General features: G+C 37.8%; 1 protein-coding gene across 4 annotated transcripts in view; it reads right to left on the minus strand.

Moving 5' to 3' along the window:
• PPP1R12A (protein phosphatase 1 regulatory subunit 12A) overlaps window positions 1-26,681 on the minus strand; it is a 106,872-nt gene that overhangs the window by 39,183 nt on the left and 41,008 nt on the right. For all 4 annotated transcript variants that reach the window (XM_026667693.2, XM_026667692.2, XM_087968031.1 and 1 more), the window contains exons 3-5: window positions 7,047-7,165; window positions 4,076-4,235; window positions 2,045-2,189 (exon numbers count right to left, since the gene is read on the minus strand). In XM_026667693.2, the coding sequence (XP_026523478.1) occupies window positions 2,045-2,189; window positions 4,076-4,235; window positions 7,047-7,165 (424 nt within the window). The remainder of the gene's footprint in view (window positions 1-2,044; window positions 2,190-4,075; window positions 4,236-7,046; window positions 7,166-26,681) is intronic.

The following is a 26,681-nucleotide window of genomic DNA, read 5'->3' on the forward strand; positions in this document are numbered from 1 at the left end:
CAAGAATTTGTCAGCAGGAAATCTATTAAATCTGTTGGCTGTAGATGCCAATGTATCCTCAACTGGTTCTTGAAGTACCTGCCAAACTCCCTCGCACGATTTGAACCAAAAAAGAGAGTGAAAATTAGCAATCATGTTAACTGTAGCTCTGATCACAAAATCTTATAAAAGCCATGAATACATTCTAAAGAAATTAAAATCAGAGGTGCAGCTTAAAGCTTTGTTCTGAAACATCATCAGTTTTCCCATCGTCCACAAAGAAAATATATATATTGGCATAATCTGGGGATTCTGAGAAGGTGGCAGTCATGGCCAGGAGATTCTTTATACAACTTCAAATTGTCCACCAGTTTCACTCATTCCTGGACCAACATGCCCTTCACACCTATGCCTTGGTTTTATCTAGACAACTGTAATGTACTCTACATGGGGCTGCCTTTGAAGAATAGCCAGAAGCTTGAATTGATTCACAATGCTGCAGTCCAAACAGTTTTGTGCAAGCCTAGATTTGTGCATGTATCACGTCTTTTGTGGGAGCTACACTGGCTGCTGATCTGCTTCCTGGTACAGTTCAAGGTGCTGATTAGCACCTACATGGCTTTGGGCCAGGCTACTTGAAGGACTGGCTCTCCCTTCAAATCAAAACTTCATTATGGCCATCGACTAGCATAAGAGTAAAATACAAAGAATTATTAATTTTAAAAGCTAAAAATTCTTTAAAAAATCATATAAAAACATAAAAAACAATATATGGAAAACTAGATCTATGAATCCCTAATACAAAACTTAATTGCCTTTTCCCTATTACATACACCAGTCCAACAGGGTGGGAAACAGGATATGTCCCATTGATTAGGGATGTACATCTGGTAGATCCACAAAAAAGTGCCTTCTCAGTAACAGCACCTTCTCTATGGAACATTGTTCACCCTGAGATACAGTTGATCCCCATCCTCTTGCTTTTCGAATGGCCCTAAAAGCATGTCTTTGTCAGCAGTCCTGGGGACCACAAATGAAGATGGAGCCAATCAAGTGGCTGGTTTGCTTGTGTTGTTGTTTCTATGGGGGTCAAATAGAGATTTTTATGGGTTTTTATTATGTGGTGGATTTTTAAATGTTGCAAGTCTTCCAGAGTCACCTCTGTGTGAGTTGGGCAGCTATATAAATTTGTTAAACAAACAAACAAACTGGTGTTCTCAGATAGTTATTTCCTGAACCCACCCATATATATTGTGGCTGATCTATGTTCAGTGACATTAATGAATAAGTAGAAATAAGATGTGAGAATACAATAAAACTAAATGGCCTATTTGATCCAATAATAAATGAGAATAGGAAGTATCTGGTGAGTAAAAAAGGGTTGTTTTGAATACCTGGTTAAAACACAGATTACAAATGACCCAGGAATGAATAAAAACTTGATTTTATTGTATATGAAGAAATAATATTAGTGAAAGATACAAGAATAAAAGACACTACATTTCAGAAGACTATTATTTGGTAGCCTAATGAGTACATCTTTGGAAGCAAGAACATACAAGAAAAGAATAGAAAGCAGTAAGAGTATAAAATGAGTGCAGGAAGAGAAATTACAAAGGTGTTTCTTCCACTAGAATGAATGAAAGGTGGATGTAAGAAAAAAGGATGTCAAAACTACATGAATCAAGATGCAAAGAATATTATTGAATGCCATCGAAGCATAGGACATTTTGCTAAGAGGCAACATGAACAAGAATGCTTGTTTGAATTATGAAATGAAATAAATTTGAATAGTAAAATGATGAAGTGAAAGAATTCCTGAAAAAAATGTATATATAATTTTAACTGGGACTGTAGCAAAGTCACAAGTGAAAACTTAAAGTGTGGTAAAGCAAATACCATAAAATATTTGCATAAGTTTTAAGTTGCCTTAAAACCTTTTTAAAAAAATAACATAGGTTCAGCTTACTGTAGTTCAGATATACAGCTCAAATGTTAAGGAAACCATTAAATAATATCTTGGTTATAGTTAGAAGCTGTGAATTAAGTCAAATGGAAATCTTACCACTTTATTGACAGTTTCCATGTCACACAAGTTTTCAACTAGTATTCGACATGCTTCTTCTTTTCCCCAATGAGCAGCTGCATGAAGTGGTGTCCATCCATCATAATCTTTAATATTTACATCATACCCAGCTTGTATTAACAGCCTATTAAGTTAGAACAGGTAATATGACTGAACTAAAAGATTTTAAGTGTTTCAAGAAATACTACAAGGAGGACATTTGCAGATCACTGTACATTCATATTCAGAATTGTGTCAAAAACTGCCCTCTCAATCACTTAGTATCATCGTCATCACTATTGTTTTCATTATTACTATTAATATTTTCATCGCAACTATCATACCCTACATTGCTATTATTATGAATACAGATTAGCCTCATTTAGTGACAGCAAATGGGACTGGCAACTTCATCGCTAAGTGGAAAATCACTTGGCTGCAACTATACTATCTTTTTCCCCCACTCAATCTCTGCAGTGCCAGGATAGTCAAAACTGACAAGCTAATCAGTTTGACACCTCTGACTTTTTTTTTGCTTCCTAACCACTCTCCCGCTCTTTGGAATGCTCACTTGGGCACTGGTATAAGTAGTAAGAATGAATTTTTGTTTATATTTACATTTAATGGAGAGGAAGAGATTAAAATGGGAAATACACATTGAAAGCAATTCACTGGCAGTCACAAACACACTCAACGAACAGTTAATACTCTCTGTCTTCCTTTCCAATCTCTTCATTCTTCAAGAAGAAGAGGGGGAAATGACTCAGGTAGAGACTGCCTACTGAAATATCTTGTATGGCCTCTCAAAGAGTGGAGAGATGGAGAGGAGAGGAAGGGATTATAAAAAGGTACATAGGGATTGCTTTCAATGTGTATTCCCCATTGTGACCTCATTTACTCTCTTGGAGTCACTTCCTTTCCAACATCTCTGGTCTGCATGGGAAGAAAAAAGTAAACAATAGGTAGGCATGGGATAACATATACTGACTAAAATGATGATCACAGAACTATGATAATCACATGACTGAGGGGTAGCACCTGTGGTAACTGAATGATAATTAAATTATGATCACTATCACCATATTATTGTTATTCATTTATCACTAGTAATATTATATTTATTACTGTCACTATTGTCATTATAATTTTTGGACGATCTGGGATTCCATACCATTCAAGGCATATACAAAAAGAGAAGCTCAAAGAACATGAGGCAGACCCATAAGAAGATGGAGAGACCATATCAAAGACACACTACAACATCAATTAACAATGATTGAGGCTGCTAGAAGAGCAAGAGCCAGAACTTTCTATCTCCCTCGACACTCAAAATAGAAAAAAAGGAACTAAAGACTGTCTTCATTATTAGTACTATTTGCTGGTTTTTTATTTGCTTGTGATTCTCTGCTTATTGCTACATTTGCATATAAATAATAGTTGCAGAAAAAAGAAACTGCAGCATTTCTAATTGCTTAGCTATTTTTTATATATGCCAAAAGTGAAAATAAACTAGAATGTAAAGTCTTATAAAGATTTGTGGCAAAAAGAATAATTTGAGAGTGTTAATATGAACTTCTCAGATTTGTCACAAACAATGAAATTGTATGCTATCACTGAACTTAAGTAGAAAATCACAAATTGCATCACATACATTGCAGATTCACTTAATTTAGAGTGAAAACAAGGGAGGATGGATTCTGATAACTCCACAAATATCTAAGAAAATGGAAGAATAGATATGACCTGAATATTGTCTTGCCCTTCCTTGGTCCACAATTTTAAGCTATTGTGAAGCATTAATAGAGTATGCTAATTGATACCTCATACCCAACTTTCAAGATATTACACTAACAATTAAGAATGAATGAATGAACATATTCATTCATTCTTGACTTGATATGTGGTTAATATTTCAGCATTGACTGATTATTTGTAATGATTAGGAAAGCATTTAAAACCATATATGTAAATCTAAGCGTTCATAGCAAATTTTAAATGTGAAATCTGAATCCATTCAGAAGCTCAACTTACTTTAAGACTTCCGTATACCCTTTAGCAGCAGCTACATGAAGAGCTGTACCACCAGATTTTGCATGCCGAACATCATTTATATGACCACTATTAAGCCACTGTCTAGCATCCCTAAGCATTATTCGCTCTTCTTCTTTCCGAGCTGCCTCTATATCAACCCCTAAAAAAACAGAAATATATTCATTTTAAAACCTATACACTTATTATTTAAACTGCATAAAATTCATCAACCTCTAAACAAAACATTGGACAATTCCCATCCAGTTCTATCTATTCTGTAGAAGTGATCACCCTCAACATTTTGGTTGCAGTTTGAGGCAGAAAACAAAGTTCACACAAATATCATTCTCTAAAAAGGTAGGTATTATATAGACAATTACATTTTTAAAATGCAATATAGGATCTCGTTCAACAAGCTGGACTAGGTCAAGATACTTAATAACAAGGTGAGGCAGAATTACAAACTGGAGATACAAGCTGAGGTCAATTTTCTAACACATTGTCCAGACAAATATGCATTTAATGTAGGTAACAAGACTTGTACAGTCTAAGATCCAAAGTAAGATTTGCAATGTCAGTAGTTTCCATGTTAGCAATTAGTTTCTTATAGATCTGTTTTCCAAGATCTTAATTTCTTTTAACATAAAGACTTGGAAACTTCAACGTTTCCTTTCATGTACTCATCCACCATGAGCTTATTATTTCTGAAGCTAAAAATTTAAAAACTAGTAGCAGTAGCCTCTGCCTCCCTTGTCACTCCCTTTTTTCGAAACATGCATTTTCTTTCTAAACCTCTTTTTATTAAACATTGGACATTACTGAAGCTGTATATAAAACATTGAATTAGCTTTTTGATCTTGCATTAATATGTCCATCTAATTATTATGTTTACAGGTAAAATACAAATGTATAATAAATATCACGTTTAAAATTACCTAATTACTTCATAAAGATTAAAAAGCCAGAACAGAACAGCAGTCAATCTTAGGATATAAAGGAAAATAGCTAGAAAAATGCACATAAATAGATATTGCAGCTTCAAAAATAAATCAAACCATTGAATATTGCTAAGTTTCTTCATTTATTTATTAGGTCTCAGAACTAAATAAAAACAATTAAAAGAAATACTTTTTCCAATGGTCCACATACTTTGCATGTTAATTTGGTAGTCAGATTAATCTTTCTTACTAATGGACTAAAATAGGAAACCAGTTCAGGTTGTATCCAATGGTGCTTTACGGTTTTAATTGCCAGGATGTTAAAACATCACTTTAATATGTCAAAATGCAATAGACAATTCACGGTGACATTACATTTTTACCTCAGATCAAAACATTGTTATCTCTTATATCAAATCATAAAAGACTGTAATATTCTCCACTATTTCAAGCACCATTATTCTATTTATATATAAGATGTATTTAAATAAGCAAAAATAAGCAAGGCTCTAAAATCCCACTTACAGTACTGGTAAAAATGATGGCATTGACTCTTATAGATTATATTTGTGGGAAACTGGCATGTTTTAATATCTAAAGTTCAAAGATTTCTCAAACTGACACATTTTATTAAACTATTTTAAATGAAATTATGTTTATATTTGTCATGTCTTCAAAACAATTGTTTTGGTTTCCCACTTATTATATTTGGATGGATATTATCATTATGTGATACAGTATTGGGAATGCTCCACATCAAATGCTGCTAGCAAACATGCTATGCTGCCTTCAGAGCTGAAGTGGTTCTTTTACTGTCATTTAGATTAGAAGCGCACAGCTAAAAGCCCCAGCATTACAGTTCTTCCCACCAGAAAATCTTTAGTTTGGCCATAACAGAGTTCTGTAAGTTATTATCACAGTAATTTTTATGTGACAGAAAGGAATATTTTAAAATATTGAATTTTAATTAAATGATCAGATTATGCTCAAAACACTAAACATAGTCCCAACTATTAAAGAATTGTATACAGTTTTCCTATTTTACTCAATACAAACATGTATTGTAATGTCAATAATCAATCTGAAATATTGTGTATTTTTCCTCAGTGTTTTATCTTAAAAAATACTGACTGCAATTCAATCATTTTTTTTTAATGTTAGAAGATAAATGTCAATGGCTAAGCTCCCATTTTATCAACCAGGCTGGGGGAAAATCATTTAATTTCCAAATTTTAAAATACTTTGCTATCTGGAACACGAACATAGTTTTTCAAAGTATTTTTCTTACATACTGTTATATCCCAAAGGGAAAAGAAGCCTACATTCAACATCGCCTTTCTCTACACCTCCACCAAAATATACAAATAAAAATGCTATGTTAATTCATAGTTCCTCTACAAAATTAAAACCTCTAGAAAAGATATCCAAGTGATACACTTGAATATATATGTATATATTATATGTATATGTATTTTATATGTACAAGAATATATGTGTGTGTACATGTATATATATTTATATGTGTATGTATGTATGTATGTATGTATGTATGTATGTATGTATGTATGTATGTAATTGTATATGTATAAGAACATATTGGATACAGACAGGATTCCAATAAAGACCAGCATCTGGGCACAGAAAAAACTGTCAGTTTTCATAAAACTAATTTCTATCAAATGAGCACCCTATTTGCAAAAATTAATTTAACTCATCTGGTTTATAACTACATGCCATTTTGTCTCCTATTCCTGCTCCTAGCAAAAACAGAGCAAAGAAGCAGAATAGAAATGGGGAGGAAAAACCAACTGGGAAGAAAAGGAAAATAAGTGAGAAGAAAGAGCTGCAGAGAAAGAGACAAAAGAAAATAGTTACAGAAAACTCATCTTCAGTGCTGATACAGAATGAATGAATGCTGTTATATGGATTTTTTTTAGTGTTCTATAGTTAATTTTCTTGTATCATTAATTTTCTTTACAATATGGAATTTCCTAATCATTACACATAGTAAAGCACTAAATTTTTATGTTTACCTTGTCGATTCACTTCATTTTGAAGCAATTCTTCCATTGCTTCTTCCTCAGCAATATCTAATGGAGTGTTTCCTTCACTGTTTACAGCTCCTACATATGCTCCTTGACTAATCAGGTATCTGTTAATGGAAAGAAGAAAAAATGACAAATATGCTGAATAGTTTTAATGTAAGTATAGATTTTTTTTCATAAAATAGTAAAGCATAATCTGTGCATATGGGGGAAATTTGTAAAAGCTTTTAATAAGATTATCTCAATGTAGTTGGGTCCTTAATAAGAACCCCTTAAATTAAATTATTATGTTTACAATTCTTCTATATCCTGTAGATTCTGGTCCTTAAAGTGGTGACAGTAAACAGCACACTTAGTGTATCCCATGCAGTATGCTTTTCCTGATATTTTTTTAAAGTATTGTTATACTTAAAAATAAACATATGGAAGACTAGCATAATGCAAACTGGAAAGACTGAAATGTGGCTTTCTTTTTCAAAATGTTTCATAAACTCTAAACGAATCCTTGGAAAGTAAAATGGTACATGTGTGTATTTTTCCCTAGAAAAGGTAAAAATATTTGCTAAGTATTAAAGGGCATTTTGGGAGATTACGGGGAACAAATTTACTAGGTTCATGTAAAGTCATTTTGTGAGAATGACCATTATATGAAGTTAGATGCCTAGTTAGAGTTCACCTTTGGCATGAATGAAGGGTCCAATCTCAAGACAACTCTTTTGGAGTGAAAGATACAGGGTTCCGTCCTGACAGAAAGTGCAGTCGAATCCAAAACCCCTCTGGCTGAGGTGATGGCTACCAGGAAGGTCACTTTATACGACAAAAATTGCAGACAAGTAGATCTCAGTGGTTCAAAGGGAGCCTCAGTCAGCGAATGCAGTACCTTAGAGATGTCCCATGTGGGGTATCGATGAATCACTGGAGGTCGAAGATTCATCGCCCCTTTAATAAATCTGTGGATGGTCAGATGCCAGAATAAGGCCTCCGTCCCCCCCCCCCGGAAAGTACACAAGACAGGGCCCCCACCTGCTGTCGTAATGTGTTGAGTGACAGGCCCTTTGTCCAGTCCCTCTTGGAGGAAATCCAGCACCTGGGCAACCAAGACCGCTGCAGGATCCAACCCAGATTGGGAGTACCAGGCACAGAAAGCCCTCCAGGCCACATTGTAAATACAATTGGTGGAAGGCCTGATACAACCATCCAGCAAAACAATTAAAACAATATTTAAAAGTAATTAAACATAAATATAAATAAGATCACAGGATGATGCATGAAAATCACACAAATAATACAATGACTTTGCAGGCTCCCTCTTCCAAGAGATTGCAAACCTCCTGAAAAAAAGATACATTTTAAGAGATTTCTAGAAGTTCCAAAGAATAGATGCTATAGCAGAAAAGGCTCATCTTCTAGATTCCATCAGAGTGTACCTTTTTGAATGTTCACATATTTCTCGGCAATTTAGTATTTTGTCCACAGCAGATTTTAAACTGTATGGCATATACTTTCCTGGGACTTTGATCTACTTTGTCCATGGTTCATATTCTCCAACTGACCAGACTCTTATAAGCTTCATCCTGATGGCTCTTGATGGTTTGGCCATTTGGCATTTCAATTCCATTACTGTTGGTAATTTTACCTGGATTTTTGCTACTACAGTTAATCCTCTACTTACAACCATTTGTTTAGTGAGCAAAGTTATAACAACACTGAAAAAAGTGATTAATCACTATTTTTCACATTTATGATTGCAGCATCCCATGTTCACTTGTTAAAAATTCAGTGGTTCACTTAACTGTCTTGCTTAGCAATGGAAATGGATGTTGGTATAATTACCTGAGAACGCCCTTTCTATCTACGCTGCAAGAAAGTCCAGGATGGGTTAGACTCTTCCCTATTACATCATAGAGCGCATCTGCCTTGTATAAAAAAAGCCAGCCTCTCGCCAGATCCCCAGCTTTAGGCGAAGCTACCTGACAGACTCAGAGTGTCTATGGAAGCAAATAACAAACAAGTTAGAAAGAATCCGCTCCCTGCACGCACCGGACATAATCAGGGTGAGGCTGGACTCTCTTGCAGCATAGATAGAAAGGGCATTCTCAGGTAATTATACCAATACCCTTTCCCATCCACGCTGCGCTGAGAGTCCAGGATGGGACTTACCAAAGCCAACATGTCCATGGGAGGGCCCATGTCTGGTCTGATTACTCCATTTGTGGACCATCCTCTGAAGCACCCTTCGTCCAAACGCTGCATCCACTGAAGCGAAGGAGTAAATGCAATAATGTCTAATGAAGGGTGACAGAGGCGCCCAAGTAGCCACTCTGCAGATCTCCTCCAACGAAGCCTGAATATCCCAAGCGGCTGAAGTGGCAGCACTCCTGGTGGAGTGTGCCATTAGGTTGTTAGACACCGGAAGGGATAAAGTCTAGTAGGCTTTGGCAATACAGGACCTGATCCACCTGCTTAGGAGGGGAGGCCTTACAGCCCATCGAATTGTGGGAGAAAGACACAAACAAGGCCTTGGTTTTTCTGAATGCGGCCGTTCATTTGATGTAGATACATAAGGCTCTCTTTAACATCCAGTTTATGCCATTTATGTTGGCAAGATAGGATGAGGACAGAAGTCTGGTAATACAATGTCCTGGGCTCTATGGAACCAGGTATTATTTTTTCGGACAAAGGTAGGGTCTAATCGAAGAACCAACCTGTTGGCATGGAAGGAACAGAGGTCCTGCCTAATAGAGAGAGCTGAAAGCTCCAACACCCTCTTAGCCAAAGTAATGGCAACTAGAAAAACCACCTTAAAAGTTAGAAACTGAAGTGACAGTGATCTAAGGGGTTCGAAAGGAGACCCTATCAAAGCCTGCAGCACCTTGGGAAGTGCCCATGTGGGATATCTGTGGACCACTGGTGGGCAGATATTAGAGGCCCCTTTTAGGAACCTACACACAGAAGGATGATGGGACAGTGATGAAAATTGATCCCAGTGGAGAACGGTCAACAGGGCCACCACCTGGTGGCGGAGAGTATTGGGTTTATTGGGCAAGACCCTTCTGCCTGTGACCAACACCCCTGGGCCATCTCACCTTCCAGAATGGCCCCCTAGTGCTGGAAACTGGCATTCATGGAAAGCAGCAATCTGTCCGGCTCCTTGAATGGATGTCCCTTCCAAAGGGCAGGAGACTGCCACCAGCAGAATGAGCGTAGAATCTGCTCCCATTGAAAAGGGAGCAGGAACCATTGGAGAGTCCGAGAGTGGAGTCTCACCCACGGGACGATACCAATGCAGGAGATCAGTTTCCCCAGCAGTCTGGAAAGATGGGCCAAGGGAACTCCGCAAACACATCAATTTTATAGTGCCTGATGAAGGGCGATGGAGAGGCCCAAGTTGCTGCCCTACAAATTTCGTCTATTGGAGCTTGCGTGGCCCATGCTGCTGACATTGCTGCACTTTGTGTGGAGTGCACAGTTATGCCTCTAGGTACAGGAAGTGACTGAGCCTCATACGCCTTCGCAATCATGGCTCTCAATCACCTGCCAATTGTTGAAGGTGAAACTTTGTGTCCTTGGGTGGTAGGTTGAAATGAAACGAAAAGAGCTTCCGTTTTCCTAAATCCAGCAGTACAATCTAAGTAAATGCGTAGGGCGTGTCACATCAAGCCGATGCCATTGGCACTCGAGTCTGTGAGTTGGTCTTGGGCAAAAGTTCGGGAGCACCAACTCCTGTGCCCTGTGGAAAGTGGAATTAATTTTTGGCATGAACGTTGGATCTGGACGGAGGACCACTCTGTCATGGTGAAATATACATGGGTCTTTTCTTACTGACAATGCAGCTAAGTTCGGAGATTTGTCTTGCTGACATAATAGCAATCAAAAAGACTACCTTGTATGTCAGAAAATGGAGACTCGTCATCCTCAGAGGCTCAAAGGGTCCCTCTGTTACAGCAGAGAGGACCTTGTCAAGATTCCAAGTTGGATAGCGGTGAATCACCGGGGGCCGTATATTCGTGGCTCCATGAATGAAACTACGAATACGATGATGTGAAATATGACCCCAGGAAATAACCGAAGCCAATGCCGCCACCTGCCTTCGCAACATGTTGGGAGAAAGACCTCTGTCCAGACCATCCTGAAAGAACTCCAGTATTTGTGCCACTGATGGAGAAGTGGGTTCAATATTGAAATTAGCACACCACTTACAAAGTATGTTCCAAGTGGCATCGTAAATGCAATTTGTTGATGGACGTCTGGCCGCCTGGATGGTGGAAATGCCCCTGTTGGAAATTTTTTCGCCCTTCAGACATCGCTGCTCAATCTCCATATGGCAAGGTGGAGCCATTGAGGATCTGGGTGTTGAACTGGACCGTGAGATAGAGTGATTCTGTCTGGTGGAATCCTCCATGGTTCCACTAATGACAGATCCCGAAGGTCTGCAAACCACGACTTTCTGGGCCAGTATGGTACTATTAGCAGCAGCTCCGCTCTCCCCTCCAGAAGCTTTTGGATCACCTTGGGGATCACTGGAAGAGGGGGAAATGCATACAGTAGGTCTGGTGGCCAGCGGCATCAAAGGGCATTGATATTCTCTGCTCCCTGGGTTGGGTACCTCGATATGAATCTCGGGAGTTGGGCGTTGAGAGGTGAAGTCACTGGTTGTCCAAATCTCAGGGCTGCTTCTTGGAACAGTGATGGATGTAACTACCATTCCTACTGATCGACTGTGGCCCTGCTCAGCCAGTCTGCCTGGATGTTGGACAGACTGGAGATATGCTCTGCCCTGATGGAGAGCAAGTTCCTCTCCACCCAAAAGCACAACTTCTCTGCCTCCCTCATCAGTTAGCCTGAGTGGGTACCCCCGTTTGTTTATATGAGCCTTTGTTGTTACGTTGTCTGTTAGAATCAGGACGTGTTTGGACCGAATTAGCAGAATGAAACTGAGAAGAACCAGGTGGACAGCTCTGAGTTCCAATAGGTTTATGCTGTATGATTGTTCGAGAACAGACCAACATCCTTGTGCCATGTGGTGTAGGTAGTGCACTCCCCATCCTAACAGGCTGGCACCTGTCGTAATGATAGATCTGTTGGGTTCCTTGAATAGGGAACCCCTGTTGATGAAAGGTGTGGTTCACCAGCGGAGAGATCTGTGGACCTTTGGTGGTACTAGAACTCGTCAGTTGGAAGTGTCTCTTCCTGACCTTTGGAAGGGCAACAGATACCATTGTAGGGTTCTGGCGTGCAGCCGGGCCCAGGGAACAATAGAAATACAGGAGATCAGTTTCTCTAATAGTTTAGATAACCAGATCAGGGGTACCCATTTAAGGGTCCTGATCTCCTGAGCTAGTTGTCTGATGCTCTCTTGTCTGTCCGGGGAAAGGAAGACTTTTCTTTCCATAGTATCTATAGTGGCTCCTAGATGAATTAGGCGAGTCGATGGAGTTAAGTGACTCTTAGCCCAGTTCATAGAAAACCCATGGTGTTGAAGAGCCTGAATAGTAAACGGGGTATCTAGTTCGGCCTGACTAACCGATGATGACAAGATTAGAATGTCATCTAGATAGCACTATAAACGGATGGGTCTAGCCCTGAGATGAGCGAGTGCTGCTTACCACTGCAGCCCGAACTAGCTCAGGAGGTTTTACAGCTCTGCTTTGTCCACAGCCTCCCTAAGGCAGTGCCAGATCCCCGACACTGCTAGACAGTGGATCCCCGCTCTCTAGCTGGCACAGCTCAATTGGAGCCCCAAAAATTGTGCCAGAGGCTTTTAATTAGCCCTCTTTCTCTGCTAGCCAATCGAGAGCCCGCCCGCTCTTACTGAGGCTGCTGCCGCTTGCCCTTTTAAGCGCTTGCCCTTTTAAGCACTAAGCAGCTATGTGGGGCTTTCCCGGCCTGGTATGAGATCCTGGCTCTTTCATTTACTCATGGTTTGCTGACTTTCACTCTTTCTCTTTTTCCTCTTTTTTTCCTTGAAGAATCCAAAGCGTTATTACTATATTTTCTATCTTTCTTTCTGAGCACTCTCTTCTCATGTCCTCTTTGCATGAAGACAGAGTCAAAAACTGGGCATGCACAGTGGAAAGAGGGCTGGACTAAACTTTGATTGACTCCGTCTTTAAGCAAGAAAACAGGAGACAGCCCACGCTTTGGATTCTCCGACCCATACAACTGACAAAAGGAAAGCTCCTACTTGCTCTTCTGCTGTGCTTTTGCAAACAATAACAAACTGCTTCCAAGACACGAAGCTCGATTGAGACAAAGGAGCTGAGTCAAAGCTGGGGATCTGGCCAGAGGCTGGCTTTTTATACAAGGCAGACTCAGCTCTATGACATAATAGGGAGGAGTCTAACCCATCCTGGACTCTCGGCACAGCGTAGATGAGAATTTTGGGATCAATTTTTATCGTAAGTCAAGGACTACCTGTAAAGCACATGTCTCCAAGTCCCATCTTAAACAGGCAATTAAGGATACCTCAGACATTGGAATTAAAAGCTTTCAAAGGCTTTCAGGTTGCTCTAATAGTATTGCCACATAAGATTTTACACACACACACCACATTCCCTACAGCTAAAATAATAAACAATATATCATATTTCTCTCTCATTGAATATCTATGTGCAGTCCTCAAGATTAACTTCCAAGAATTGGAATTAATTTCAAGGTCTCTTCTCCCCCCCACATATAATTTTACCTGTTTACAAATAAGTTGAAAATTTTTATTTTTAAAAGGTTCAAGAATAGAACATGTATATTACAGCAAACTTCCCTCTGACTATGAAAAATGGAGAAGCCGTCAATTTCAAGTTGTTTTCCTCCCAATAATTTTACCTGCTTCCAAATCAGCTGGCAAGTTTTATTTTTAAAACCTTCAAGAATAACATACATATTACAGCAAATCTTCCCTCATGAAATGTATTGTGCTACTATATTGTGCTACCTCTTCCCAGAAAAAAAGGCCTCTCTTCTGTTGCTTTCTCGTAAAGAAAAGAGTTCCCGAAAGTTACAAAACAAATACTGGCTGGATAAATTTGAGGAACAATGGAAAAGGCTGAAATTTGTCTTGAACCCAGAATTAAACTGAAAGGTCAACATATTCCAGAACTCATTTAAGAATCTATGTGAACTTGCACAGGTGTTGAGAACATGTAGTATCAGAGGACTCAAAGTCACAGCTGTATGTGACCTCAAGTTATTTTCTACAGCTCATGACCATACTTGGGCAAAAATAAGCTGGGGCGAGGGGGGGATCTGTCTCTTGGCCGGTAACTATTAGCTCAAAGAAGTCAGGATTTCTTCCTCATCGTTTCCATGGGTATAACAAATGAGGTGAAGGCAAACTAGATGATTGGACTAAGGGAAGGATGGAGGGGAAAATAAAAGTGCCAGTTCATTGGTAGCAGAAAATAAAAACTGTCTCACATGTTGTATACTCAAAAGAAAAATACTTTTGCAGTCACCAATCTCAGTTGAGCTCATCTTAGAAATAGTTCCACATCTAGGGATAAAGACAGCTATCTCTCTAAATCCACAACTAGCTATAAAGTTAGATACTGTATAGATAAAGTATAAGATGCACCTAGCTTTTGGGGAGGAAAACAAGAAAAAAAAGTCTGCCTCTGCCTCCCAGAAATTTGTCTCCTTGCAGCAAATAGCAAATAGCCTGGTCAGCTTCAGCACAGCCTGATTAGCACAAGCAGATGATTGTCAGTTGGATCGGCCTCCTGACAATCAGCTGTTTCAGGCTTCAGGGATCACCCTTGCCTATTGCCCCCTCCACACGCCCCATTTTCAGCCTCCACATCCTGTTTTCAGCCTCCGCATGCCCCGTTTTCAGCCTCTGTGTGCCCTATTTTCAGCCTGTTCTGAGCAGTGGGAATCGGAATGGGTGGAAAACAGGGCTTGTGGAGGTTAAAAAGGGGATGCGGAGGCTGAAAATGGGGTATGCACAGGTGGTCATAGGCAATGGTGATCATTGCAGCCTGAAACAACTGATCGTCGGGAGGCCAATTCAACCGACAATCAGCTGCTTGTGCTAATCAGGCTGTGCTGAAGCTGACCAGGCTGTTTGCCGTTTGCTGCAAGGAGGCAAACTGCTGGGAGGCAGAGGCTGGCGGGTGGGGGCCAGCAGGTGGGTGGAGCTTCAGCAACATTCACTGTATAATACGCAGAGACATTTCCAGCCACTTTTGGGGGTGGAAAAAGTGCATCTTATTCTTAGAAAAATACAGTATATCTCACAATGTGAGGCTAAGGTTACAGCTGCACCCTTCTTTTCTGTCAGGGCATAGTTATGCCACTCTTTCTCATGATGACAAGCTGACAATCATCCCTTTGCAGAGGGAAAATGTATATTTGCTAATACAGAAAATAAGTGAAATTTTGTTGCTGATGAACTATTGAAGATGCTGACTCTAAAGTGAATTAATTGATCAGAGTGTTGTAAGGCATTTTATGAGTAAATTTCAGAAGTTATTTTTCTATGCAAGAGCTTTTTCTATGTTGAGCCCTGCCATACAAGAATAGCAATTAAGCATTAATGTATTAACATTACTAAGACAGCTGCAAGCAATTAAATTTCAGGTTAGCAAATATCTTTAAGAAATGCAGCACATAAATTATCTATTAGTTTCTACGTAATAGGAATTTCTGTACACAAAAAACATACAGAACTGTTTTGATTTGCCAACTAAAATAACACTGTTATAATCCTAAGGACAGAATATGAATTTTTCATCAACCCAGGAGTCTATGGGAAGGAAAGGTTTGCATTTTACATTAACAATTTGTCTTTTAATTATGAAGTATATTTTATTTAGCATCACCATGAGGTCAGTATTTATGTTGCAAGCATCTTTCACAAGATGACATATGCATAATGAACATTTAACTTTTGATAAGATAAAAGCGGGGAGATGAGACATGAATTAGCAAATATTTCAAAGATATTGGTTTCCCAACTTGTACTGGATTCCAGAGAATTGTGTCTTGAAATTCTACTCCTAAAATACCTTCATCATAATGGTTCATCAGAACTTGATAAGATACAAAAGACAATTTCAGGAAACCAGGCATTGTTGGATTTGACAAAAATTACTGTGGCAAATCTGAGGCCAAATTGTTAGCTCAAAATCCTCTGCAATACACAATACACAAGTCCAGGAATCAGTCTAAACAAAAATTCTGGGATCAATTCTCACTGCCTCCAATGTAACTGCAAATGCCCTGCTAAGATTTGAAAAATAAATTATTGCAATCCTGATAAGGGCCTGGAAGATGGTGATGAATTAATGGTCTGAAAAATCCAGTGTTTTGTAGCTTTGCCCATTTAAGATGCAGAGATAGCCTTGCAATGCAAAAGTTTGCACTCTGTTGGCTTTCGGCACCATTCCGAGTTAAATACCTACTCAGCCAAAGAATAAAATATATGGAATTTCAAGCTAAAGTTAACAATAAATGTCTACATCACAAAAAATAGATAAACAAGAGCATTTGAGAACCAGAAAAATATTTAGAGATCCTTTCTCTCCTGAGGCCAAGGACAACCTTCTTCAAAGCCAGACACAATAGCTTACCATCTGCTTTGCTAAAAGGCAGACATTCTAAAATTCATTAATTGAGCTCACCTGTCTATGTAAGTGGCAATGAGATCATAACCATTTCACATGGATTATTACATTGTAAATTTTACAGTAGTATTATGTCTATTTATATTCTGTCCTTAATAAATAAATTCCCAGGAAGATAGAATTATTCTATCAGAAGACACAAAGCTGCATGGAAGCCAAATGTTGCATTACTGCAATGAAAATAAGATATAATCCTATTCAAGGCTAATTCATTTTCATTTATTTCTTATTTAAGATATTAATATATTAATATGTACATCTGCAATCCTTTATATAACTTGTTTTAAAAAGCATTCATTTTTACTTTACATACTGTAATAAAAAATCACATTTGTAGAGATTATTACTATACATAAAAACTCCCTTTATACGACCCTATAATCCTTTAATTTGGGGTAAAGTCAGGGTGACTGAATAGAGCTCAACATTTACTGGCCAGATGCCATGCAGAGTTTATAGCAGATATTTTTTCTTTGTGCCCTAGAAGAGGAATATCTGCTGCTACCTAAGATTAAATTCTCTATCTTCCAAGAGGGAGGTGAGTGTCCTCACCATTAGGCCACTATGCCACTCATATTACTACTATACATCATTACTTATCCAACATTTTATGTTGGTATTTACCTTAATTCATTTTGATTTGATTTCTTGCATTGTATCTATTTTATTCTTCTACTGATCATTGAGTGAATAAATTACTGATTCAACGATCTTAAATTGATCAGATTGAAGGGATAAACTGAAAATTTGTGTCATTCCATCTATCACAGCCACTTAAAACAAATTATTCAGATATTACACAGCACAGGAGGCAAGAAATAAATATCAGAGAAACACCATTTGGCAAAGCAGTAAATTTTAACATCAGTAAACAAATCATGAGTGAAACGTCCCAACTAGGGCAATATATCTAAAACCACTGCATAATTAAAGCTTCAAAGTCCATCAAGAGGTCCAAGAAAATTAAAAGGTCTTTATTCTTCCTATGTTGTTTTAAGTCATAATGCCAAAGGCACTTCTGGTACTCAAACAAATCCTTATACCTGATAGTGTGAACATCACAAAAAAGATCAGCAAAATTTCATTTCATTTAGTATTCACTTACACAACATTATTCCTTATGCTTTTCATGAAATCAAGGAACAGCAAATGCATTTGAAACTGAAGCTCAATGTATCCTGAAAAGCAGCTAATACATGCAATTTGAAAAAACTAAGAAAAAGTAATTTTACTTTTCCAAATTAATACTTAATTTTATTAATACAATGAACTTCGTATTTAAGCTACATAAACAGAATAACTTAAATCATAGAATTAATGTATTATAAAAATACTTATACATAAGCAAATGCAGGCTTGTGTTTTAGTGATGAAAACCATCCAAGCAAAGTATTTACTAATAAACTAGTGTAATCTAAATTTATTTATTTACAGTCCAAGACCACATCACAGAATTTAAAAATGCTGTTCAGCATTAATACATCTTAAGTAATAGTGCATACAGACATAAAAGGAAGAAGCCTTATTGTTAATTATTCATTGAAGGCACTAGATTATTTTATAAGCCAAAGATATGAATAAAATAATTGCTACTGCTTTTGAAACACTCTCAAAATGCCTCTATCTCTTCATCATGAGCGGAGTTTATCTAACTCAGGAGTGAGTGTATTAGCTCTGATTACCAATGTAAGTACAGTGGGCACTTTAAAAGAATGTGAGAAACAAACTCATATGGAAGGTTAGCACATTAGCTAACTCTCACTCTAATAGGGTATAAACAATGGAAAGTTTTTAGATCAAAGGGAACAGCCAAAAAGAAAAATAGTCTGAAAAAGAAATATAACAGCAAGGAGAAGCAGAAAAGAAAACTACAGAAGGGAAAATTAAAGAGAGAAGGGTATAAAAAAAGGGATGAGAAAAAGGGGGGAAGATAGAAAGGGAAAGAACTTATGAGGGACAAAAACAGGAAATAAAGAAAAGTTAAGTAATAATGAAGAAGGGAGGGAAACATTTCAATTGTTCTCAAAGATTGATAGATATTGAAAAGAAACTTGAAAGATTTACATGTTTCATACCAGTACTAGAATGATTTTGAATAACTATTTTGTGCTATGTTTTTAGAATTTTTCTTTTTACATTTTCAAGGGGAAGTACCAAGCAGAGTCTGAATGATGAGATCTACATGATATAAAATAGATATTAGAAATTTGAATGTTATAATTTTAGAATGCACAAATTCAATGTTTAATGAGATTTCATATGATAATAACAATAAGATTTAAAGGTGTTGCACTTCGATTGGAAATCATAGGGGGAATTTTGCTTAAGAATGTTGGAAGAGAACATATGAAATTGTAAACAAGACAGACGAAAGTATAAGTACAATGAATAAAAAGATATAGAAATTTAGGTAAAAGAAATACAATTGAATAAGAAGAAAATGAGATAACCATAAAAGAAAATTAAGAGAAGTAAAGGGAGAAATAGTGAGAAGTTGGAAAAAGAGTAATAAGATATGAAGATGAATACATAAGCTGAATATGCATATGAAATTGTGTCTGTATGGAAATGTGATAACCCGAAACAATGCTGTACTCAAATAAGATGTTTTATTTGTTTTGTTAAAACTCAATAAAACTTTATTTTTTAAAAAATGCTTCAATCTCTTCATCATGAGTGAAGTTTATCTAACTCAGGAGTGGGTGTATTAGCTCTGATTACCAATGTAAGTACAGTGGGCACTTTGAAAGAATGTGAGAAACAAACTCATATGGAAGGTTAGCATATTGGCTAAGTATCACTCTAATAGGCTATAATCAATGGAATGTGTGGATGACTTTGGAGAACGAAGGGAAGTAATGGTCAGAGAAAAACGTAGGAAGGACCTGCCCTAATGGATCAAGCAGTTAAAAGTGAACGCAGAAAACAGGAAGTTTGTACATTCAGACTTGCCAGATTCTATTACAATAAAGTTGAATTAGTTCATCTTTATCGTATTAATTCATCTAGGGATGGCTGAAAGACACATAGAACATCTATATGGATTAGGAAAAAGTCCCTTCTTTGTGAGGTATGTAGAATTTTATAGAAGTAGTTGTGGTCTGTCTAGGAGGAGAGAGCAATTTATCTGTATGGAAGATAGGAAAGTTTGGCTTGCCTATCTGAAAGTCTAATTCCCATGTACTCTGCTTAAGTTCTACTAGTATTTTTTCTAGACCTAAGCAAAGTAGGGCTGGTAAGAGTCTAAACTTTGATCCTGAAAAAAAAAATTGCACTATAATAGTAAAATTATGAAGTAAATATTTAAGAGGTTCTCTTTCCATAGCTCTGTATGGTACTTTTTAGAGTTCTTTTCAATTTTAAATTTAAAACAAAACATTACAATCTGATGCAGACAATGAAACATATCCAACTTATCTGATGCTATTCTGTTATCTTTTTTTCCTCATTTGCTACTTCATTTATTAAATTTATATGCCTATCATTGATAAGGTAATTCTGGGTGATTTACAAACATAAATATACAAACAATTACAATTTTAAAAAGCTATATATAACTAGAAATAAAGCCATGGACCGCAGGGGTGTTCTTACCCATCAACCACCTCCAGCAATGAGTGCCCCTATTTCTTCCTCCTTAGAAGAGTAAATTAGTTTGAACTGAGCTAAACTGGACTGTTTTCTCAACTACCAGATCAGTTTCAAAACCTAGATTTATGGGTAGTATAATATTGACACTTTTAAACACTTTAAATTCAGACCAGAAACATATATTGTATTAATCTTGTGTTTTCAGACAAGTGAAGGCAATGTTTAATTTTCCCAAGAAATGTATAAGGGGCTATTCCAGAGGTGGTATTCAACCGGTTCGCACCTACTTGGGTGAACTGGTAGCGGTTATTTGGCATGGGTTGCCGAACCAGTTGCAACCCCTGGCTGGCCACGCTCCCAACCCGGTTGCCCAGTCGCTCACTTGCGATCGCTCTCCTAGTTTTCCGTTCCCCACGTCCTCTTTCTCCCCAGGGGAAAGGAAGAAAGGCATGGACGCTGCAAGTATCACTTTTCCTGTGTGAGTTAAAGTGTCTGTAGTGAGAAAGAGTGCGGTCTGACAGAGGGGGTGAGGGTGAATCGAGCCTTGGAGCACTTTTGCAACATAAAAGAAATGCATTTTGGAAGCAGGTCTTTTAAAAATTTCTCCAAGGATTCCCCATGGATGCTGCAAGTATCGCTTTCCCCTTGTGAGTTAAAGTGTCAGGAGTGAGGAGGAGTGCGGTCTGACAGGGGGGGCGGGGGTGAATCGAGCCTTGGAGCACTTTTGCAACATAAAAGAAATGCATTTTGGAAGCAGGTCTTTTAAAAATTTCTACAAGGGTTCCCCATGGACGCCCCATGGAAGCTGCTTCCAAAATGCTTGTCTGTTAAGTGCTCTGTGTGTGTGTGTGTGTGTGTGTGTGTGTGTGTGTGAGAGAGAGAGAGAGAGAGAGAGAGAGAGAGAGAGAGAGAGAGAGAGAGTTAAAACTCTGTGCTATTGTTTTTAATTGTTCCATTATTTATCATGTGTTAATATTTTACACTGTCCCTACACCTAGAGTGATTTTTCTGCCTTTCTTTTGCCCAGGGATACCACATATTTTTCAGGGTTTACATGCATTCAATGTCAATAGTCCAGAGCATAAAATACACATGTGTTTAACAAGAGTTGAAAGGGACCTTGGAGGTCTTCTAGTCCAACCCCCAGCTCAGGCAAGAAAACTGAGGATGCCAAACTCTGAGTAGAAATCCAGGGAAATGTGTCAGAATAATACTTAGAAGGGACCTTGGGGTGAACCCTATACCATTTCAGGGAAATGGCTGTCCAGTCTTTTCTTAAAAACTTCCAGTGACTGAGCAGCCAGAACTTTTGGAGACAGGCAGTTCCACTGGTTAATTGTTTTCACTGTGAGGAAGTTTCTCCTTAGTTTTAGGTTGCTTCTCTCTGTTCAGTTTCCAACCATTGCTTCTTGTTTGCATTCTGCTTCTTTGGGAAATACATTGCCTCCCTTTCTTTGTGGTAGCCCCTTAAAAGCCTGTTGCCTATCACACTCTTGAGTAAAGCATGTGGCCATTTCCTCCTTTCAGTGGTCCATGAAAGTACATCTATAGTATGCAGATAATAAAGTCAAAAAAGGTGAACAACATTTTTACAGAACTATAGATAAGTTGAGGCTGGGAGACAAGGAATGGCTGGGAGGGGAGCGGCCAGGTGAGGCACCCCTTGATGTGAGTGACATTGAGTTGGCCACGCCCACCCAGTCACATGACCACCAAGCCATGTCCACCCAGTCACATGACCAAGCATGTACACCAAGCCACACCCACCCAGTCACATGACCACAAGTCACGCCCACCAAACAAGCCACACCCACAGAACCAGTAGTAAAAAAAATTGAATTCCACCACTGGGCTATTCAGATTTTTTTTCCAAGATTATTTTTTAATTGTATAATAGGCAGGCTTCCAGTTGTTAGGTTAAAAATGGGAACACAATCTGCATCAGCTTACTCATTAAAATAATTCACAGTTAAAGAAACATACTGTGGATGTACATTGTCCAGGAATTTGTTTCAGAGTGTCACCAATGTTGTTTCCATAAGGATAGAAGTACGGAGTGCCCTTTATTCCTCAGTGCTAATATATAATAAGGGGATATTACTTCTAGTAGCTTGCTAAATGTATTTCATTACTTTCTGAAAAACTAAGCATAAATTCTAAGTAAAATTCAAGCACTAACTAGGTCCTTATAAGAAAAAAATTAATGATCTACTTCCTTTCATGAGAATTATATTTAGTAAAGCAGGTAGCTATGTGGCAATTCTTCGCTGACCTGGATCCTGCTTTTTCTGCTTCTTCTAGAATTTCCTCTCCACACAGCTCCGTGCCTTATCACTAATCAGCATAATCACTATCCAGAAACACTGTTTCTGAGTGCTGAGAATTTTTCCTATGCATGATTTTTGCCACTCACTGCTGAAAGGAGAAAAGACTGTGTTCCTCCTTAACATACAAAGAGTTAGAAATGGTTCTTCCTTCTCCCTTTGGCTCAAAATCGGGAGCCTAATAGGAAGTAATTATTCTTACTGTTCTCAGCATTATTTAATCCAGCAGAGATGTGTGCATTTGTGCATAATCTAGTTTCACACAAAACTCACAATGCATAGTTTTTAAATTATATACATCCAAGCCTTTTCAGTACAGTACAAACCCAACTCATTAAATTCCCCAATATAAAGAGTCTTAATGTTGAAACAAATTTAAAACTTCCAGACCAAATATAATTCCCATTCAAAATGACAAATCATTGCACAATATACAGACAGCATATTAAAGGCTACATTTTAAGTTAAGTTAAAAATATTTATCTCTAGAGATCTGAGATTAAGACTTAATCATCAAAAATTGTATTTAGGGCATTTTGGATTACCCAAAAGAATGTATCTGATTTGATGAGATGTTCTATATTGTAAATGTATAAAATTTTCAGGTTCATTTACCATATGATCATTTTATATCTTCTTAGTATAGTATGTTAATATATGTAAACATAAATATATGGAAAAATTAATTAAATGTTAAACATTTTGATTTGATATTGATGCGTACTTAAAAAATAAAAATCTAATAAAACTTTTTAAAAAATTAATGTTCCATTTCTTCTGTAACATCCATTTTTTTTACAAAATGTACAGTTACTACTAAACTTGTAGGGGCCTGGTATATTCCATTCACCAGTAATGGGCGCCCTCAGCTTAGGTTTCAACATTGTTTCAAGTCTTATAGATTTGATTAATCCAAATTTAGTTCAATTTATGAAAGCTAAGTCAGCTATTCAAGTAGATTCAAGTAGATAGAGTTCCAGCATTTTATAATGCCTTTCCCAAAACGCCTGACCAATTTAAGAATCCAATTTTCTATGTTTTAAAAGGTCTTTAGCTTTTCTCCCCTTGGTTTCTTTCTTTTGGGTCTAAGATTTTTCTCTCTATAGTTGTTCGCCACTTTGAAAAATAGTTCTAAGAGTCTCTTTTCCTGGATTTTCCTCTTTCTTTTTTTCTTTAAAGTTAGGATCTAAATAAAAAAGGAATCTTCTCACCCAGCTCCAGTCACTGTTCATCTACACCACTCCTGCACATTTCTTTGTTACTTCGGCTGTCCCAGCTTCGGCCTTCTCCTCATTGAGGAAGGGGGAAGAAACCCTGAGTCCAGCAGGAGAGTTGCTGCTTTCTGCGACCTACAGGGCATCCCTCTTCTCTTCACCATTCCTACAGGGTGGCTTTAGCACCTTTCAAAGCCCTCCAACAGGGAGAACTCAGCGTGGGAGCGTGGAGACCCATGACATCACCGAAATGGAACATTAATTTGATGTGAAATAAAATCAGTAAATGATTGTTATAGGTTCATGTCAAACATTTTAAACTTTTCAAGAATACCAAGAAAGTCATAAAAATAATACACATTTGAACACTTCAGTTGTATTAGCATATAAATGTGATGCCCTGTGTGTCAGAAAACAACAGGGAATGAAAATAGAAGAGGTAATGAATGTATGTAGATTGAATAGGTAAGTGAGCAATCACTACATAAAAATATTGATGTGGTTCAGTCATAGCAACAGATAAATGATTATTAATCAATTATTAATCAAATAATTATTGACTATAATTATTAATTATAATTAATTAGTAATCAATTTCATAAAGAATAAATGTTGACAGGAAGGGAAAGACTAAGTCATTCATAGATAAATGGAGCTTGCAATATTCTCAGGCAGAAAGCATGAGCACTTTAAACAAAACGCAGGGTAAGAAACTGAATAGATATGGTGGAAGAAAAGGATGGTCTCATGCCTTTTAAGTTATTTTTCATATATTCACTAAATATATTTCACATATTAATATATTTCATATATTCACTAAATATATTTCACTATATATTTTCTGCACTTTCCATAATGTGACTCATCCTGTAATGGAAGGTTATGATGGGTATGTATAATCTGTTGTACAGTCAGTGTGAAGACTGATTGAAAGTCACTTTTTTCAACACCATCTTAACTTCAAACAGTTGCTAAATTAATGGTCATAAACAAAGGGCTACTATATCACCAAAATCAAAGCGAGAAATGAGAGCAACTTCAATTCCAACTGTTTTAATCAAAATAAATACTATGGGCCTATTTCAAAGTGATAATTGGGAAAATAAATAATTTAGAATATATTTATCTGTAAGTTTCAATATTTTTCAATGCAGCTGAACTTTCCAGCTGTGAAAATGCAATCCTTATAAATAAGCTTGCTCAAACATTATTCTGACACACGAAGTAGAGAATGAAAAAGAAAACTGCTAGGACCAATTCCTTTTAAGGACAAACAGGTTTATAGCTTACTGTATAAAATATAAGAGGCCCAGGTACTTAGAAACTTTGTCCTTCTCAAATCCATTCTTCTTCTTCATATGGATAGCCAACGCAATACAACATAGAAGCTTAAATCTTGGGCAAAGCTGTTTCAGACACCACATTCTTTGTCTGTGCAATTAATAGCTTTTTCCTTAAATCTAGTTATAATCAGATTCCATTCATATAAGAATTTATAGCAGTACCTTCTTAGTGTATAAGAGAAACAAAGAGCCTAACATTCATTTCTATAATACAAAATTCATCATATAGGAAACTATTATATCTGGTTATTCATTGCAAACATAAAAATATAAATTTTTAATTGTACTTTTTATCTTCTGTGCTCAGGGGAGGCGGGAAAGGGCATTGGTGCTTATCTGATACGCCCATTCTCTGTGAGCTGTGAAGAGCATCCAGGCATGGGAGGTGCTTTTGTCTCTCATTTGATAGGCTGAGCTGATTTCTGAGGACACTCCTCCTTGAGGCTCCTCCTTAGTGTCCCCAGTTTTGGCAAAGTCAAAGTGATAAGTTCATCGTCATTCTCCTTCACCTTTGCTCTGTAGACTTGGCCAGAATTGGACCCACATCAGACAAACTCTGAGCAGGGCTGGATGCTCTTCACAGCTCAAAGAGAATGGGCGTATCAGATAAGCACCCTACGCCCCTTCTCCAGATGAGCTGTTCAGAGCATCCAGGCATGGGACATGCCAAAGCTGGCGTGTCCTACGGGAGGTTCTCTGTCTGGTTTGGAGTCCCCCCCTTTTTATGTGTGGACCCGTTGCAAGACTCTTCTTCTGAACGCTGCTTCCGCAGAAGCAAAACGTCCAGCTTATAGTGCCTTATGAAAGGCAACGATGAAGCCCACGTTGCCGCCTTACATATTTCTTTGATCAATGCTTGAGTCGCCCAAACAGCCAATGTTGCAGCATTCCTAGTTGAGTGTGCTGTAATACCAGTAGGTACAGGCAATGATTGAGTCTCGTAAGTCTTTGTAATCGTGGCTCGCAGCCATCTGCCAACTGTCAATGAGTAGCAGGTTGAAAGGAGACAAATAGCGTCTCCATCTTCCTAAAAGAGGCAGTCCTGTCTATGTAGATTCGGAGTGCACGTCGTACATCTAATAAATGCCATTGTCGCTCTAGATCATGAGACAGTCTAGGACAGAAGTTGGGGAGTATCAACTCCTGTGCTCTGTGGAAGGCCGAAGTAATTTTGGAAATGAAGGTTGGATCTAAGCAAAGGACAACTCTGTCAGAATGAAAATTGCAGAGATCTTGTCTCACTGACAGGGTGGCTAGCTCAGAAATTCATCGTGCAGATGTTATTGCTACTAAGAACACCACCTTGTATGTGAGTAGATGGAGATTCGTGGTTCTTAGAGGCTCAAAAGGTTGTTTTGCGAGTGCTGTGAGGACCTTATTTAGATCCCAGGTGGTGTATCTGTGGACCACTGGGGGTCTCAGATTAGTGGCCCCACAGAGGAAGCTGCATATCCTCGGGTAATGAGGGATCATAGGTCCCCACAGGGAATGACTAATGCTAAGGCCGCCACCTGTCTACGCAAAGTGTTTG

This window comes from Notechis scutatus, chromosome 6 (assembly GCF_049901735.1).
Source record: "Notechis scutatus isolate UNSWTSFEM ecotype Mainland chromosome 6, rNotScu1.2, whole genome shotgun sequence".
Taxonomy (NCBI): Eukaryota; Metazoa; Chordata; class Lepidosauria; order Squamata; family Elapidae; genus Notechis; species Notechis scutatus.